General features: G+C 45.6%; 1 protein-coding gene across 2 annotated transcripts in view; it reads left to right on the top strand.

Moving 5' to 3' along the window:
- Positions 1-13,734, top strand: part of TEDC2 (tubulin epsilon and delta complex 2) — a 280,792-nt gene that overhangs the window by 254,904 nt on the left and 12,154 nt on the right. For both annotated transcript variants that reach the window (XM_085632156.1, XM_085632157.1), the window contains 2 exons: positions 5,776-5,877; positions 9,655-9,869. In XM_085632156.1, the coding sequence (XP_085488282.1) occupies positions 5,776-5,877; positions 9,655-9,869 (317 nt within the window). The remainder of the gene's footprint in view (positions 1-5,775; positions 5,878-9,654; positions 9,870-13,734) is intronic.

Raw genomic sequence — 13,734 nt, 5'->3', positions numbered from 1 at the left:
TTAGACCCCAGCTCTTCATAATGTTAGACCCCAGCTCTTCATAATGTTAGACCCCAGCTCTTCGCAATGTTACGCCCCAGCTCTTCATAATGTTAGACCCCAGCTCTTCATAATGTTAGACCCCAGCTCTTCATAATGTTAGACCCCAGCTCTTCATAATGTTAGACCCCAGCTCTTCATAATGTTACGCCCCAGCTCTTCATAATGTTAGACCCCAGCTCTTCATAATGTTACGCCCCAGCTCTTCATAATGTTAGACCCCAGCTCTTCATAATGTTATGCCCCAGCTCTTCACAATGTTATGCCCCAGCTCTTTATAATGTTAGACCCCAGCTCTTCATAATGTTAGACCCCAGCTCTTCATAATGTTACGCCCCAGCTCTTCATAATGTTAGACCCCAGCTCTTCATAATGTTAGACCCCAGCTCTTCATAATGTTATGCCCCAGCTCTTCATAATGTTAGACCCCAGCTCTTCATAATGTTACGCCCCAGCTCTTCATAATGTTAGACCCCAGCTCTTCATAATGTTACGCCCCAGCTCTTCACAATGTTACGCCCCAGCTCTTCACAATGTTACGCCCCAGCTCTTCACAATGTTACGCCCCAGCTCTTCATAATGTTACGCCCCAGCTCTTCATAATGTTAGACCCCAGCTCTTCATAATGTTACGCCCCAGCTCTTCATAATGTTAGGCCCCAGCTCTTCACAATGTTATGCCCCAGCTCTTCATAATGTTAGGCCCCAGCTCTTCACAATGTTAGACCCCGGCTCTTCACAATGTTATGCCCCAGCTCTTCACAATGTTATGCCCCAGCTCTTTATAATGTTAGACCCCAGCTCTTCATAATGTTAGACCCCAGCTCTTCATAATGTTAGACCCCAGCTCTTCATAATGTTAGACCCCAGCTCTTCATAATGTTAGACCCCAGCTCTTCATAATGTTAGGCCCCAGCTCTTCACAATGTTACGCCCCAGCTCTTCATAATGTTAGACCCCAGCTCTTCATAATGTTACGCCCCAGCTCTTCATAATGTTAGACCCCAGCTCTTCATAATGTTATGCCCCAGCTCTTCACAATGTTATGCCCCAGCTCTTTATAATGTTAGACCCCAGCTCTTCATAATGTTAGACCCCAGCTCTTTATAATGTTAGACCCCGGCTCTTCACAATGTTATGCCCCAGCTCTTCACAATGTTATGCCCCAGCTCTTTATAATGTTAGACCCCAGCTCTTCATAATGTTAGACCCCAGCTCTTCATAATGTTAGACCCCAGCTCTTCATAATGTTAGACCCCAGCTCTTCATAATGTTACGCCCCAGCTCTTCATAATGTTAGACCCCAGCTCTTCATAATGTTAGGCCCCAGCTCTTCATAATGTTAGACCCCAGCTCTTCATAATGTTAGGCCCCAGCTCTTCATAATGTTAGACCCCAGCTCTTCATAATGTTAGACCCCAGCTCTTCACAATGTTACGCCCCAGCTCTTCATAATGTTAGACCCCCGCTCTTCACAATGTTACGCCCCAGCTCTTCATAATGTTAGACCCCAGCTCTTCATAATGTTAGACCCCAGCTCCTCACAATGTTACGCCCCAGCTCTTCACAATGTTACGCCCCAGCTCTTCATAATGTTAGGCCCCAGCTCTTCATAATGTTAGACCCCAGCTCTTCATAATGTTAGACCCCAGCTCTTCATAATGTTACGCCCCAGCTCTTCATAATGTTAGACCCCAGCTCTTCATAATGTTAGACCCCAGCTCTTCATAATGTTAGACCCCAGCTCTTCGTAATGTTAGACCCCAGCTCTTCACAATGTTACGCCCCAGCTCCTCACAATGTTACGCCCCAGCTCTTCACAATGTTACGCCCCAGCTCTTCATAATGTTAGGCCCCAGCTCTTCATAATGTTAGGCCCCAGCTCTTCATAATGTTAGGCCCCAGCTCTTCACAATGTTACGCCCCAGCTCTTCATAATGTTAGACCCCAGCTCTTCATAATGTTACGCCCCAGCTCTTCATAATGTTAGACCCCAGCTCTTCACAATGTTACGCCCCAGCTCTTCATAATGTTAGCCCCCAGCTCTTCATAATGTTACGCCCCAGCTCTTCATAATGTTAGACCCCAGCTCTTCATAATGTTAGACCCCAGCTCTTCACAATGTTACGCCCCAGCTCTTCATAATGTTAGACCCCAGCTCTTCATAATGTTAGACCCCAGCTCTTCACAATGTTACGCCCCAGCTCCTCACAATGTTACGCCCCAGCTCTTCACAATGTTACGCCCCAGCTCTTCATAATGTTAGGCCCCAGCTCTTCATTATGTTAGGCCCCAGCTCTTCACAATGTTACGCCCCAGCTCTTCATAATGTTAGACCCCAGCTCTTCATAATGTTACGCCCCAGCTCTTCATAATGTTACACCCCAGCTCTTTATAATGTTAGACCCCAGCTCTTCATAATGTTACGCCCCAGCTCTTCATAATGTTAGACCCCAGCTCTTCATAATGTTACGCCCCAGCTCTTCACAATGTTACGCCCCAGCTCTTCATAATGTTAGACCCCAGCTCTTCATAATGTTAGACCCCAGCTCTTCACAATGTTACGCCCCAGCTCTTCACAATGTTACGCCCCAGCTCTTCATAATGTTAGGCCCCAGCTCTTCATAATGTTAGGCCCCAGCTCTTCATAATGTTACGCCCCAGCTCTTCATAATGTTAGACCCCAGCTCTTCATAATGTTAGACCCCAGCTCTTCATAATGTTAGACCCCAGCTCTTCACAATGTTACGCCCCAGCTCTTCATAATGTTAGACCCCCGCTCTTCACAATGTTACGCCCCAGCTCTTCATAATGTTAGACCCCAGCTCTTCATAATGTTAGACCCCAGCTCCTCACAATGTTACGCCCCAGCTCTTCATAATGTTAGGCCCCAGCTCTTCATAATGTTAGGCCCCAGCTCTTCATAATGTTAGGCCCCAGCTCTTCATAATGTTAGACCCCAGCTCTTCATAATGTTAGACCCCAGCTCTTCATAATGTTACGCCCCAGCTCTTCACAATGTTACGCCCCAGCTCTTCATAATGTTAGACCCCAGCTCTTCATAATGTTAGACCCCAGCTCTTCATAATGTTAGGCCTCAGCTCACCATAATGTTAGACCCCAGCTCTTCACAATGTTACGCCCCAGCTCTTCATAATGTTAGACCCCAGCTCTTCATAATGTTAGCCCCAGCTCTTCATAATGTTAGACCCCAGCTCTTCAGTATGTTAGACCCCAGCTCTTCATAATGTTAGACCCCAGCTCTTCATAATGTTAGGCCCCAGCTCTTCATAATGTTAGGCCCCAGCTCTTCATAATGTTAGACCCCAGCTCTTCCTAATGTTAGGCCCCAGCTCTTCACAATGTTAGGCCCCAGCTCTTCATAATGTTAGACCCCAGCTCTTCATACTGTTACGCCCCAGCTCTTCACAATGTTAGACCCCAGCTCTTCACAATGTTACGCCCCAGCTCTTCATAATGTTAGACCCCAGCTCTTCATAATGTTAGACCCCAGCTCTTCATAATGTTAGACCCCAGCTCTTCATAATGTTAGACCCCAGCTCTTCAGTATGTTAGACCCCAGCTCTTCATAATGTTAGACCCCAGCTCTTCAGTATGTTAGACCCCAGCTCTTCATAATGTTAGACCCCAGCTCTTCATACTGTTACGCCCCAGCTCTTCACAATGTTAGACCCCAGCTCTTCACAATGTTACGCCCCAGCTCTTCATAATGTTAGGCCCCAGCTCGCCATAATGTGAGACCCTAGCTCTTTATAATGTTAGGCCCCAGCTCGCCATAATGTTAGACCCTAGCTAGGAGACGTTGGACTGAACTGCTTAATGTCGCTCAAATCGAAGAAAAATAGTCCCAGGCGCGTTTTTTGTGTAACCACCAACAAGATGTCCAACTTCATAGAAAGAGGGGTGGTTACTTCAAACATGCTTGTACTCCGACTACAGATACTCCACACAAAGTGATATATGATATGTTAACATCGAATACGGGCAGTGGGTCACACAGTAGTAGCTTGCAAACAACCCAACGACAATGACTAATTCAATAAAGAAGAGGACACAACCTGTAATTACATGCTAATGCGAGTCAGGCACCTTCCACTGTGTGTGCCCGTCAGCACGTTCACTTGTCAGTTGTGTTCTATTTATTGCACTATTGCTGTACACACAGGAAGTGAAAAAGTTTCACGCAAACACAGGAACACTGAAAAAAGATAGTATGTACTATGAAAGCAGAGTCGCGCTCTTGTGTTGAAGGACGGCCAAACTGTTTGGTTTTGGGACACAGCTGGATCCTGTTTCTGTCGAGGCTTATCTCTCGGGCATCGCCTCTCAAGAGGCAGGGATGTTGTGTACATTACCGCGACTCCGCCCTCCCGCTATAAGGCACGGAATCCTTTCAGCCCGGCAGACTCAAGGCAGCTCGGGAGATGCCGGCTTCGCTGAATAAATACCGCGTGGAGATAACACTGCTGGGCGCAAGGGGTACTCGGCAACTGCGAGGGAGCCGCAAAAACACGCGCTCGGGCGAACGCACTCTCCCACTACAAGCCCGCGCAAACAGGCTGTTCTGTTCAATAAGTATGGTTAAGGTAAGCGTGACTAGTTTGCTTGTTTTTGTTTACAGAGCCAACACAGCGATGGTTGGTGCAATAATTGTTGAATCCAATTAGTAGCTAAAAAAAAAGCACTTGAACGAATGACGCGACTGTGAAGAGGCAACAATGGGACATTTCAATCGACCAAATTGTAATCCTTAATTATTGATTCATGAACAAACGCCGTTTTGTAAAAATAAATCCCAAAAAAAAATCAGATTTTTGGCCATAATATGACGACACGTGAGCTCCAAGTTTTATAGTCAAAAACAGCACAGAGCCAGTACAAACAAGCGTTGGCCGCGAGCGAGCGACCGGAGACGCAAAATGTGGTGGGGGAGGGGGAGAAGCGGGAGTTGTGTGTGCGTGTGCGTCATCGCGATCGCTCTGAAAGCGAAAGTGATCGCGATGACGCACACGAGTTTTCAAAGTGCTGCTGGCGGCCGGCTGCGCGCGTGCACGATCGCGTGAACGCAAGCGTTAGGCCAGCCAGCAGCACTTTGAAAATCCCACATACAAAAGGTCTCTTCGAGCCAGCGCAAGCGCTGGGGCTCAGCGAGACCTAAAAAAACTGTGACACCAGTAACCATCTAGCACGGTAAATTGAAGCCTTAAAGTAATAGGCCTGTGCCAGAGACCAGAGGTGATCGACCACATGGCAAAATAATAATACCATACAATGTACCAATGCAATAAACCCGCATGTTAACAGAAAAACTGCATGAAACAGCTGTAAAAAAAATATATTTCCATTAGCAGCCAAGGTACCACAATTGTAATCTGTTGATTTTTAGGATTTTGACCTTGTTAAACGTTGAAAGTACAACTAAAGAAGGAGGCAAGTGTTCAAGAACCAGCAACAAATGACAAAACACCAATTCTGAGCATTTATCTAGAGTTGAAGCCTATTAATGCAGCCAATAGATTTTACATTGGGAATTCTAGTTACAACACATTTTGTGAAAACTTATTTGTGTATAAAGACATGTGCAATGCTACATTCCCCAGCCAGTTGGTAAGATGTGAACAGAGCCTAGATCTGCTTCCTACAGCAGACCCGCTTCTTTCCTATTGCGTTAGTGTGCTCTTCACTGTCCTGCATCGCCTTTCTGTTTCTCTTCCAGGTCCTCTGTCATGGGAGAAGGAGTACCAAGGACTTCTGACCCTGGAGTCCCTCCAGGCCGCAGTGGCTCAGCATCTGTCTCGGCTGCAGAAGCTTCGAGAAGGTGAGTGGACTGTACACTGACCCAAGGGAGCCCTGTTAGCAAGTGAGGCTCAGGAAAGCTGAAACAATTCCATCTGCTCTTGATTCTAGCCACAGGGGTGAAATTGGCTGTGAGAGAGGATTCAATTTCATTTACCTTAATAGTGTCCTTTAAGTCTTGCGCGAGCCCTTTTCTGTCAGCTTCATTTGTAATGGTTTTGTTCCACTCAAGTGGACATTGCACCATTTAATAGAATAATACATTACAGATAAGTGACCGGGGCAGGCACAGTTTGAAAAGATCGCATCGCATGCAAAGAACCTTTTGCCTTGAGTCTCAGGCTTTTTGTCTTGTAGTTCTTAAGGTTCTGAATTCACACACCGTTGTTTTGCACATATCCCAGAACTTGGTGTTGCTATATATTATTTTAAGTGGAATTCACCTGGCTTGTTGCAGATCGGCGTCACATTTACAAATGCTGCAGGCAAATTCACTCATTTCCCTCTGTGCACAGCCTTTGGACTCCTGGACCCTTGCAGCTCTCATTTGAATTCTTTTATGTCATTCATTTCCATGTGTAAAAATGATTCTTTAGTTCCAACATGAAATCAGATTTAATGTATATATCTGTCTTTTCTCGTACGTGTGTGTTGATATCACATGGGCATTTATCTATGCATTTTCTACTCTGTATGCTTTATCGTAGGGTTCTCCAAAGTCGGTCCTGGAGGGCCGGATCCATGCCAGATTTTTTGCATATATCTATTTAGATAAATGTAGTTATCTTAAGTCTGGAATGGATCCAGCCTTCCAGCACTGACTTTGGAGAACCCTGCATTATTGTGCATGGATCAGCCTCTTTTTTTCTTGAAACTATCATTTTTGCAGCTACTTTGGGAAAAATCACAGGATTTTTACAAAAAGTATCCATTTAAATTTTTTTTTTTACTTTTGATTTGCAAATTACAAAATGTTGTGTCGTTTGTCTATTCATTTCGACCCAACCCAGTTGTTTTTAACGAAATTCATGAGTATATTTCAATGCATATAAGGTCCCACACTCCCAGTCTCTCAGACTTGCTGAAAGTGAATGAATGCAGAATTTATAAAGTAAATCTGTCACGCAGCATGGCATCCTGGCATTAAAAATGAGTCCAGACGTGAGGGCTACATACAGACCTAGGGATTACACAATAAATAGCCAAGTTTGAAGGTTTTTCCTAAAAAATTGATTCAGCCTCCTTGAGGCAAATATCCAAGTGAAGCTTGTTTGGTAAAAGAGCATTTTAAGCGGAGAAACAGCTCAATGAGCTGAAAAGGCACGCTTCGACAAAGAAGCGCGCAGCAGGCCACAAGTTCCAATTTCGGCAAGACTGACTCAGCTTCTGTCCTCCCAAAGTTCGATAAATAGAGTGCACTGAGTGAGTAATAGTAACATCTTTTAATCACAGCACCTATGGATGACAGACGTATGGTACTAGAAGCTATATAAAAGCAAGATGGGGATGATCATGCTGACGATGCCAGGGGGTCGATTTAGGCTGTGCAAGTTGTTATCTGTAGACTACAGGTAGAGGAATAATTCTGGAGACTAACCTGTACTTATTAAAGTCAGCAGTAGCTGAGAACACCCTTGGATAGTATGGTCTCTAGAAATTAAAGGACCCATATCAAAGCACCCAGATATATTTAAAAAAAAAACAAGAATTGCCACTTAAAGAAAGATACGGGTGTCCTGTGACCCCCATTACAGAAATGTGGATGTATATTCTTTTAACATTATGGTGATTATTAAAAAAAAAAAAAAAAAGAATTGCCACTTAAAGAAAGATGCGGGTGTCCTGTGACCCCCATTACAGAAATGTTGATGTATATTCTTTTAACATTATGGTGATCCCATTCAGGATTATAATGGAAGACCCATATTCCACAAAGTGCAAAACACAGAGGGGAAAAGTCAGTCAGCAAAGCCTCCATGACATACATGCATTCGACCAATTCTACCTGAGCGTCAGCTCCTTGCTTGCGAACTTACTGTTTGCGATCGCGAGCATGGGAAAATACTCGGCTGTACTACGCAAAGCGGAGTTTTCTGCACTCGGCGAGCCCCGCGGAGCGTGAAGTGTAGAAAACTCCGCAAACGGAGCAGAGTTCACTTGCCCAGGCCTAGTAAAAACCAACTAAAGTGGCAAGGAGGCAGAGTGGTTCGAGAATGAAGGCCTACACCCTTTGCATATATCATGGGGAATCTGTTTTAGTAAATGTAACTTATTATTAATAGACAGATAAAGAAATCAAGCAAAGAACCTAAGCAGAGAGATGCAGCTACCTCAAGATCTGTAATTCTTTCAGACAGAAGCTAGGCAGAATGTTAACGAGATGCAAGTAGCCGGTAGACAGCCTTGAGCAGCGGCATTCATAAAGCGACAAAGAGGAACCTGCAGGCAGGCTGGCGACTGCTCATGGCCTAAATGATTTTGCATAACTGCTTTCCATCTGTGTGCATCTTTTATTGATCTGGGCTCAGCTCGATGATTTCAAAGAGGTATGTCTTGGGCACATTATGCTAAATGTAATGCTCAGTGCAGAGAGTATGAGAGAAAATGGGAACCAGCAACTAGAGCAGTGCAATTATGAGAGCAAACTTCAACACCTACAGCAAAGTTGAAAAGACTTTTGAAAGGTAGTTGAAGTATTCCAGGAAAGTTTTCAGTGAAACATCTTATGAACCAGGGACCTGCTCATTAGAGGGCTTGAGGCTCCTGGCAAACAGCGAACTTGATTTTAAGGACGAAAAAACACTTACAACAGATTTAAAATTCGGCCACAAATTGTTGCACCCAGGCATTATTCTGGCAAAGTGATATTGGGAACAGTAAATGTGTCAGGCTGCAGTTTAGATGAGGTTGGTTTGTCTCTCGAATCTGGACCTGGGTAGACTTTTATGTATTTTAAATTTTGCTGTGGCTTTTATTCAGTCAGGAGATCAAGTAGCATCCGGTCTAGTCTATTGTCTACCATTACAACAGGTGCAACAAAAGAAAAATCAACATATGTACTGTTTATTAATAATGTGAAGCCTGCTCGAAGTCCTCGGCCTGCAATTTCTTACTGATAAACTTCCAGAATTAGCTTTCAGGCCCAGGCCGCGTTATTCAAAGAAGTTCTGTTAAGGCCATGATGGTCTCCCCAGCCAAACTCTTCTCTGGGTTCACTGCCACAGGAATGTATTAGGGGCCAGATGTATGACCCTTTCATTTAGCCAATGGGGATTCCAAATGGGGTCGAAAATTGTGAGGCTCATTAATATTAATGAGCCTCTCGCAATTTGCGAGCCCTTTGTGAATGCCAGCCCTCCCGGGGATGGTGGCCTGCTGGGCTCAGCAGACCACCATGTCTAGGACTGCTTTTTTAAAAAGCAGCTTTTTTTTTTAAATGCAGCTCTTTTTCTCTAAAGGAAAACAGGATGCATTTAAAAAAACAAAAAATGAAACATTTTCGTTTAATTTTTTAAGGGCAGGCAGTGGTCAATTCCGGGCAATTCCGGTCACAAAACATTAGTACATTATTTTGAGACTCGCTATTTGGAAGGGAACGCCCCTTCCAAATAGCGAGTCGCAAAAAAATTGTGACTCGCTAAATAGGCTATGTACATGGCCCAATATATTTTTGCATGCGCAAACGGTTTTGCAAACCCGTTTGCCCTTGCAAAAATGGGTCGTACATCTGGCCCTAGGTCTGTTGGTGAACAGAGATGCCATGATCTTACTCCCTTTCTACATTTATCCTCATCCCTAGCTGCCGACTTACATGTGCGACTGGATGCTGCGAGTCAGGCTGGCACCACTAGTGCACTGCAGGTAGACGGATTATGGATTAGTAAAGGAAGGTGTCGTAACACGACTTCCCTCACGAGGCCGCTCCTTGTGTACTCCAGTGTGCGCGACCTGAAGGAGATGGAGACTCAGAAGCTGCGAGTGGCCCGTCTACAACAACAGATCTACATACAAAAGGTAGTAAGGTCTTTAAGAAAGGTTGTTGATTCCAGTTAAATTGTGCTTCTGTTCCTTAATCTATTTTTCTTGTGTTTTTGTTTCTCTATTTAATCCTCCGCATGGAAATACCTTTTGTACTGAACTGTTCACTTTGCCTGAACTTCCAGTGCTGTTGATACATTGTAGGTTGTGTAGGTTCGCCTTCCTGTTTTCCAGGGTGGCATGCACCCAGTCTGTAAAACAATGTTATGTTTTATGTTGCTACTGCCTTTCTAGTGCACTCATTCTGCCATTAGTATCTTCTGTAATATGTCCTCTGTATTTCTAAAGACACAATTAGAGGAAGCATGGAGGCTAGGAATCAACTATTTAGCACAAATCCTTATGATACGTGTTCACCATATGTTTGCTTGTTTTTCATTAGGATAAAATAATATAAATGTTTAAATAGTTGTTTATAATCACATTTAATAACATTGATTTAGGAGCAATTTAAGTTGAAGGACGGACGAAAGGCTAACATCCGATCCTCGTTTCCAGAGCAAACACTGAGCACAAATGTGGGGAAAGAACTAATCGTTAGGCTCTGTCTGCATGTATGTTTCCTCAGTCTATCTTTTCTCTTGAAAAACTTGATCTTTGTTCAGACATTTTGAGTGTGCATCTCTTATAACATGTAAACATAATTTTCTATTTAAAAAAAAAAAAAATCCTTAAATGTTATGTATCTAACCTAACACTTCGAATATCCATCACTCTTCAGTTTCACAGGGCCATCCATATTGGTGCAACGTGTAAAACAAAATGGCATATAAGTCACCATCAATCCTAAATTGGTGGATGAAGAAACAGGCAGCAAGCTTATTGTCCATCCCATGGGTGCTAAAGGCTGCTGCCAGTGCCTGAGAAGATAGGCTAAATCAGGTCTCCCCCATGATCGGTTGCTTAGCGAAAATACCCGGCTGTTATTAGGGATGCACTCCAGTTTGCTCCCTTTCAGAATGAGGACAGATGTTTAAGAATGTATAGCATCTATTTAAACTTACATTTGTGTGATGCTTGATTTATTTTTAAATGTCAGCCAACTGTTGTAATGTATTATTAGAGGTCTTCACATGTAAAAAGGAAAAGTTTGGTACACTCTCTAAATCCCATAATCTTTTTCCTGACTATGTGAAAACAAAGAAGAATAACAACTTATTTCTCCAATATTTGTTGTGATACATATGAGTCTGGTCCATTCAGACTTCCTAATGCAGCACTTACAAAGTGCTATGAGGAGCAGGCACCATGAATAGGAAGGCCTGTGTCTGGGTCAGAGATACCAGAAAGTCCTATGCTTTAGACATTCGTCTGTCAATAATCAGGTGGTCTTATGGTGTCCAGACCACCTAATAAGAAGTTTATGCAATCCAGATAATTTGTTATTTAATAGAACGTATTATTAAACGTTCTTGGGAGAACTTGCTGACCCATAAAAGCCTCCACAATCCAGTTTTGCCCAAAGTTCGTAAAAGAGCTGACTGGTCATCGGGCCTATTGCTTTGTGTATTTCCAGGTGAGCGGCAGTGACAGCATGCACTGGTCCCTGTGAAAGAACCATTTCATATGCATCTCTGGCAATCTGAGAATATGCTCTCACCTGGAGCCCCTAGCCCTGGTTTATAAAACTGGTTCTTTTTGCAATACGCTTTCTAGGGGAGGCCAGGAAGGAAATTAGTTAACCTTGGTGTTAGTGGCTTATAGACCTTTTTGGCAACATGATGATAGACATTAGTTCCATGTTAAAAACCTGTACAAGACTATTTTCTTGGCAGTCTGAAAATAGTAGTAATTTATTCAGCCCTGATGTACAAGGCCTCCTTAACGCCTGCAATCAATTTTGTGAATTAAGTCTGAAGAGTGCCAGATATTTGTGCCTTGGCCTCAAAAAGCTGTTGTAAGCTTTCTTAAAAACATGTGCTTGCTTGCTTGGTTCTAGCCCAACAAACAACACTAACTCCTAAACTTTATGTTGTTATTCAGAGCTTCAATTATAATTCCACACAAAGGTCTTAATGATTGGGGGCGTGGCTAGCAGCCAACAGGAATGGCCGCAGCTTGAGTGAGCTCCTACGCTCCTACTTCCCCGTTTAAAAATCGTTAATTTTCTGCTGCCATCCACACTCAAAACTGAAAGGAAAGCATAGTGTCTAATTCGTTACCCCTCTGGAGATACTCGACGGGAGCTGTGACCCGCGGGGTGCCTCAGGTGACCCATTCTGGAGCGTCCCCATCGGAGCAGGCATGGCAGTAATGGCGGACTCCCGGTGCGGGGAGACTGCAAAGGTGGCCTCGAGATGGTGAAGAAGCCTGGCCAGACAGTGTAAGAAGAACCTTGTGGTGCCCCATCTGAGGAAGATTACTGGATTCTGTGAGCGGAGCGGCCGATTGCACTGGCGCCCACCATCGCCGACGGAGAAGGAGCGACACCGGTGAGTGCGCTGGCTACCCGAGTCCCCGGTTTGGTGGCCTACACACGGGGCGGACGCTGCCCCGAATCCTGCTCACACCGAAGTGCTGGGGTAATAGCAGACACACAGCGGAGAGCGGAGGCAACGTGGGGGCTAAGCGCTGAAATTTCCACATATCCTGAAGCCCCGACCGAGCCAGCGGTCTAATCGGAGGAAGGGGCGTGGCGGACCTGGGTTTGCTGATGCCGGCGCGTCGGAGCTAGGCGAGGCCCCGGCTCCGAGGCCTATTAAGACAGCGGGCGCGAAGACGGTACCGGAGGCTAGACGACGGACATGGTGCAGGCGCCCTGCTGCTAGGGAGAGACCCATTGCGACGCACTGTGATTGAGGAAATGGGACGGGACAGAGGGAAAGGCCCCTAAAGGACACTATTTGAAAGGTCTGGCTGAGAGCATTGCCTTGCAGCTTCGGGGGAAGGAAGAAGTAGGCCCCCCTACCTATGCCCCGGGCGCAAGGGTTCAACTGGGCACCATTTGTCTGCTCGGAGGCCGCGTACATCAGATATCAAGTGACTGGATGGGAATAGCTTGAAATGTAAATCTGCCCAGCAACTTGAGACACCACGGGAAGTGCCAGCGTCCTGTGTTTGGAAGCTCAGACACAAAGCAATTGAGGGGCACTCCAGGCTGTGCAGTTTACGCCCCAGGGGTCGACAGGCCTCGGCAGTAGAGGCTCTGAAGGTAGCTAATCATAGCCCTTAAGACGAGACGCAGGCTCCCCTGAATCTACCTGTCAGTCACGGACCGAGGCCTTGGGGGCCTAAGAGCTCCCCAACTGGTGGGTTATTGACTCGGGTGGTTGGAATACCGCCTGAGCCAACGCAGCGCCCCAGACCAGGGGTGTCCCCTGAAGTGGAAGGGGGGGGGGGGGCGGCGGACCCGGTGCAGAACGTCATAGCCTAAGGGACGGGACAAACTGCAAAAGTGCCACTGGATGAGGACTGATACTGGAGTGGCGCCACTCTGCCAGAGAAACGCAAGTGGTGGAGAATTTCAACCTGAGAACCCTGCACCCGGGGACGAAATGGAGGGGCGGCATAACCAGCGGGAACTCTTACTTATCTAGCTAATCCCCGAGCAGTCTGCGGGAACCATCTGGGGCGGCCTTGGAAACTCGGCGGAAGCGCTGTCTGTCGACTCGCCTAAATGGCGACGGGAGGGAAAGGTCCTAAGGCCAACACGCAGAAACAGCTCGCCAAATTTTCCTGGTCCAAGGCGGGAGATAAAAGTGAATCACCACTGATGGAGAAAGATGGGGGGGCAGCTGCTTCTAAGCAAGGAACGGAGCCGACCCTACACGACGTTATGGCGGCGATCAATGGTGTGCGGGCCTAGCTGGACTCAGTTACGGTGGAAGTTTCCCTTATCAGG

Source organism: Triturus cristatus, chromosome 10 (genome assembly GCF_964204655.1).
Source record: "Triturus cristatus chromosome 10, aTriCri1.1, whole genome shotgun sequence".
Lineage (NCBI taxonomy): Eukaryota > Metazoa > Chordata > Amphibia > Caudata > Salamandridae > Triturus > Triturus cristatus.
This window is presented reverse-complemented; position numbering and strand designations above follow the sequence as displayed.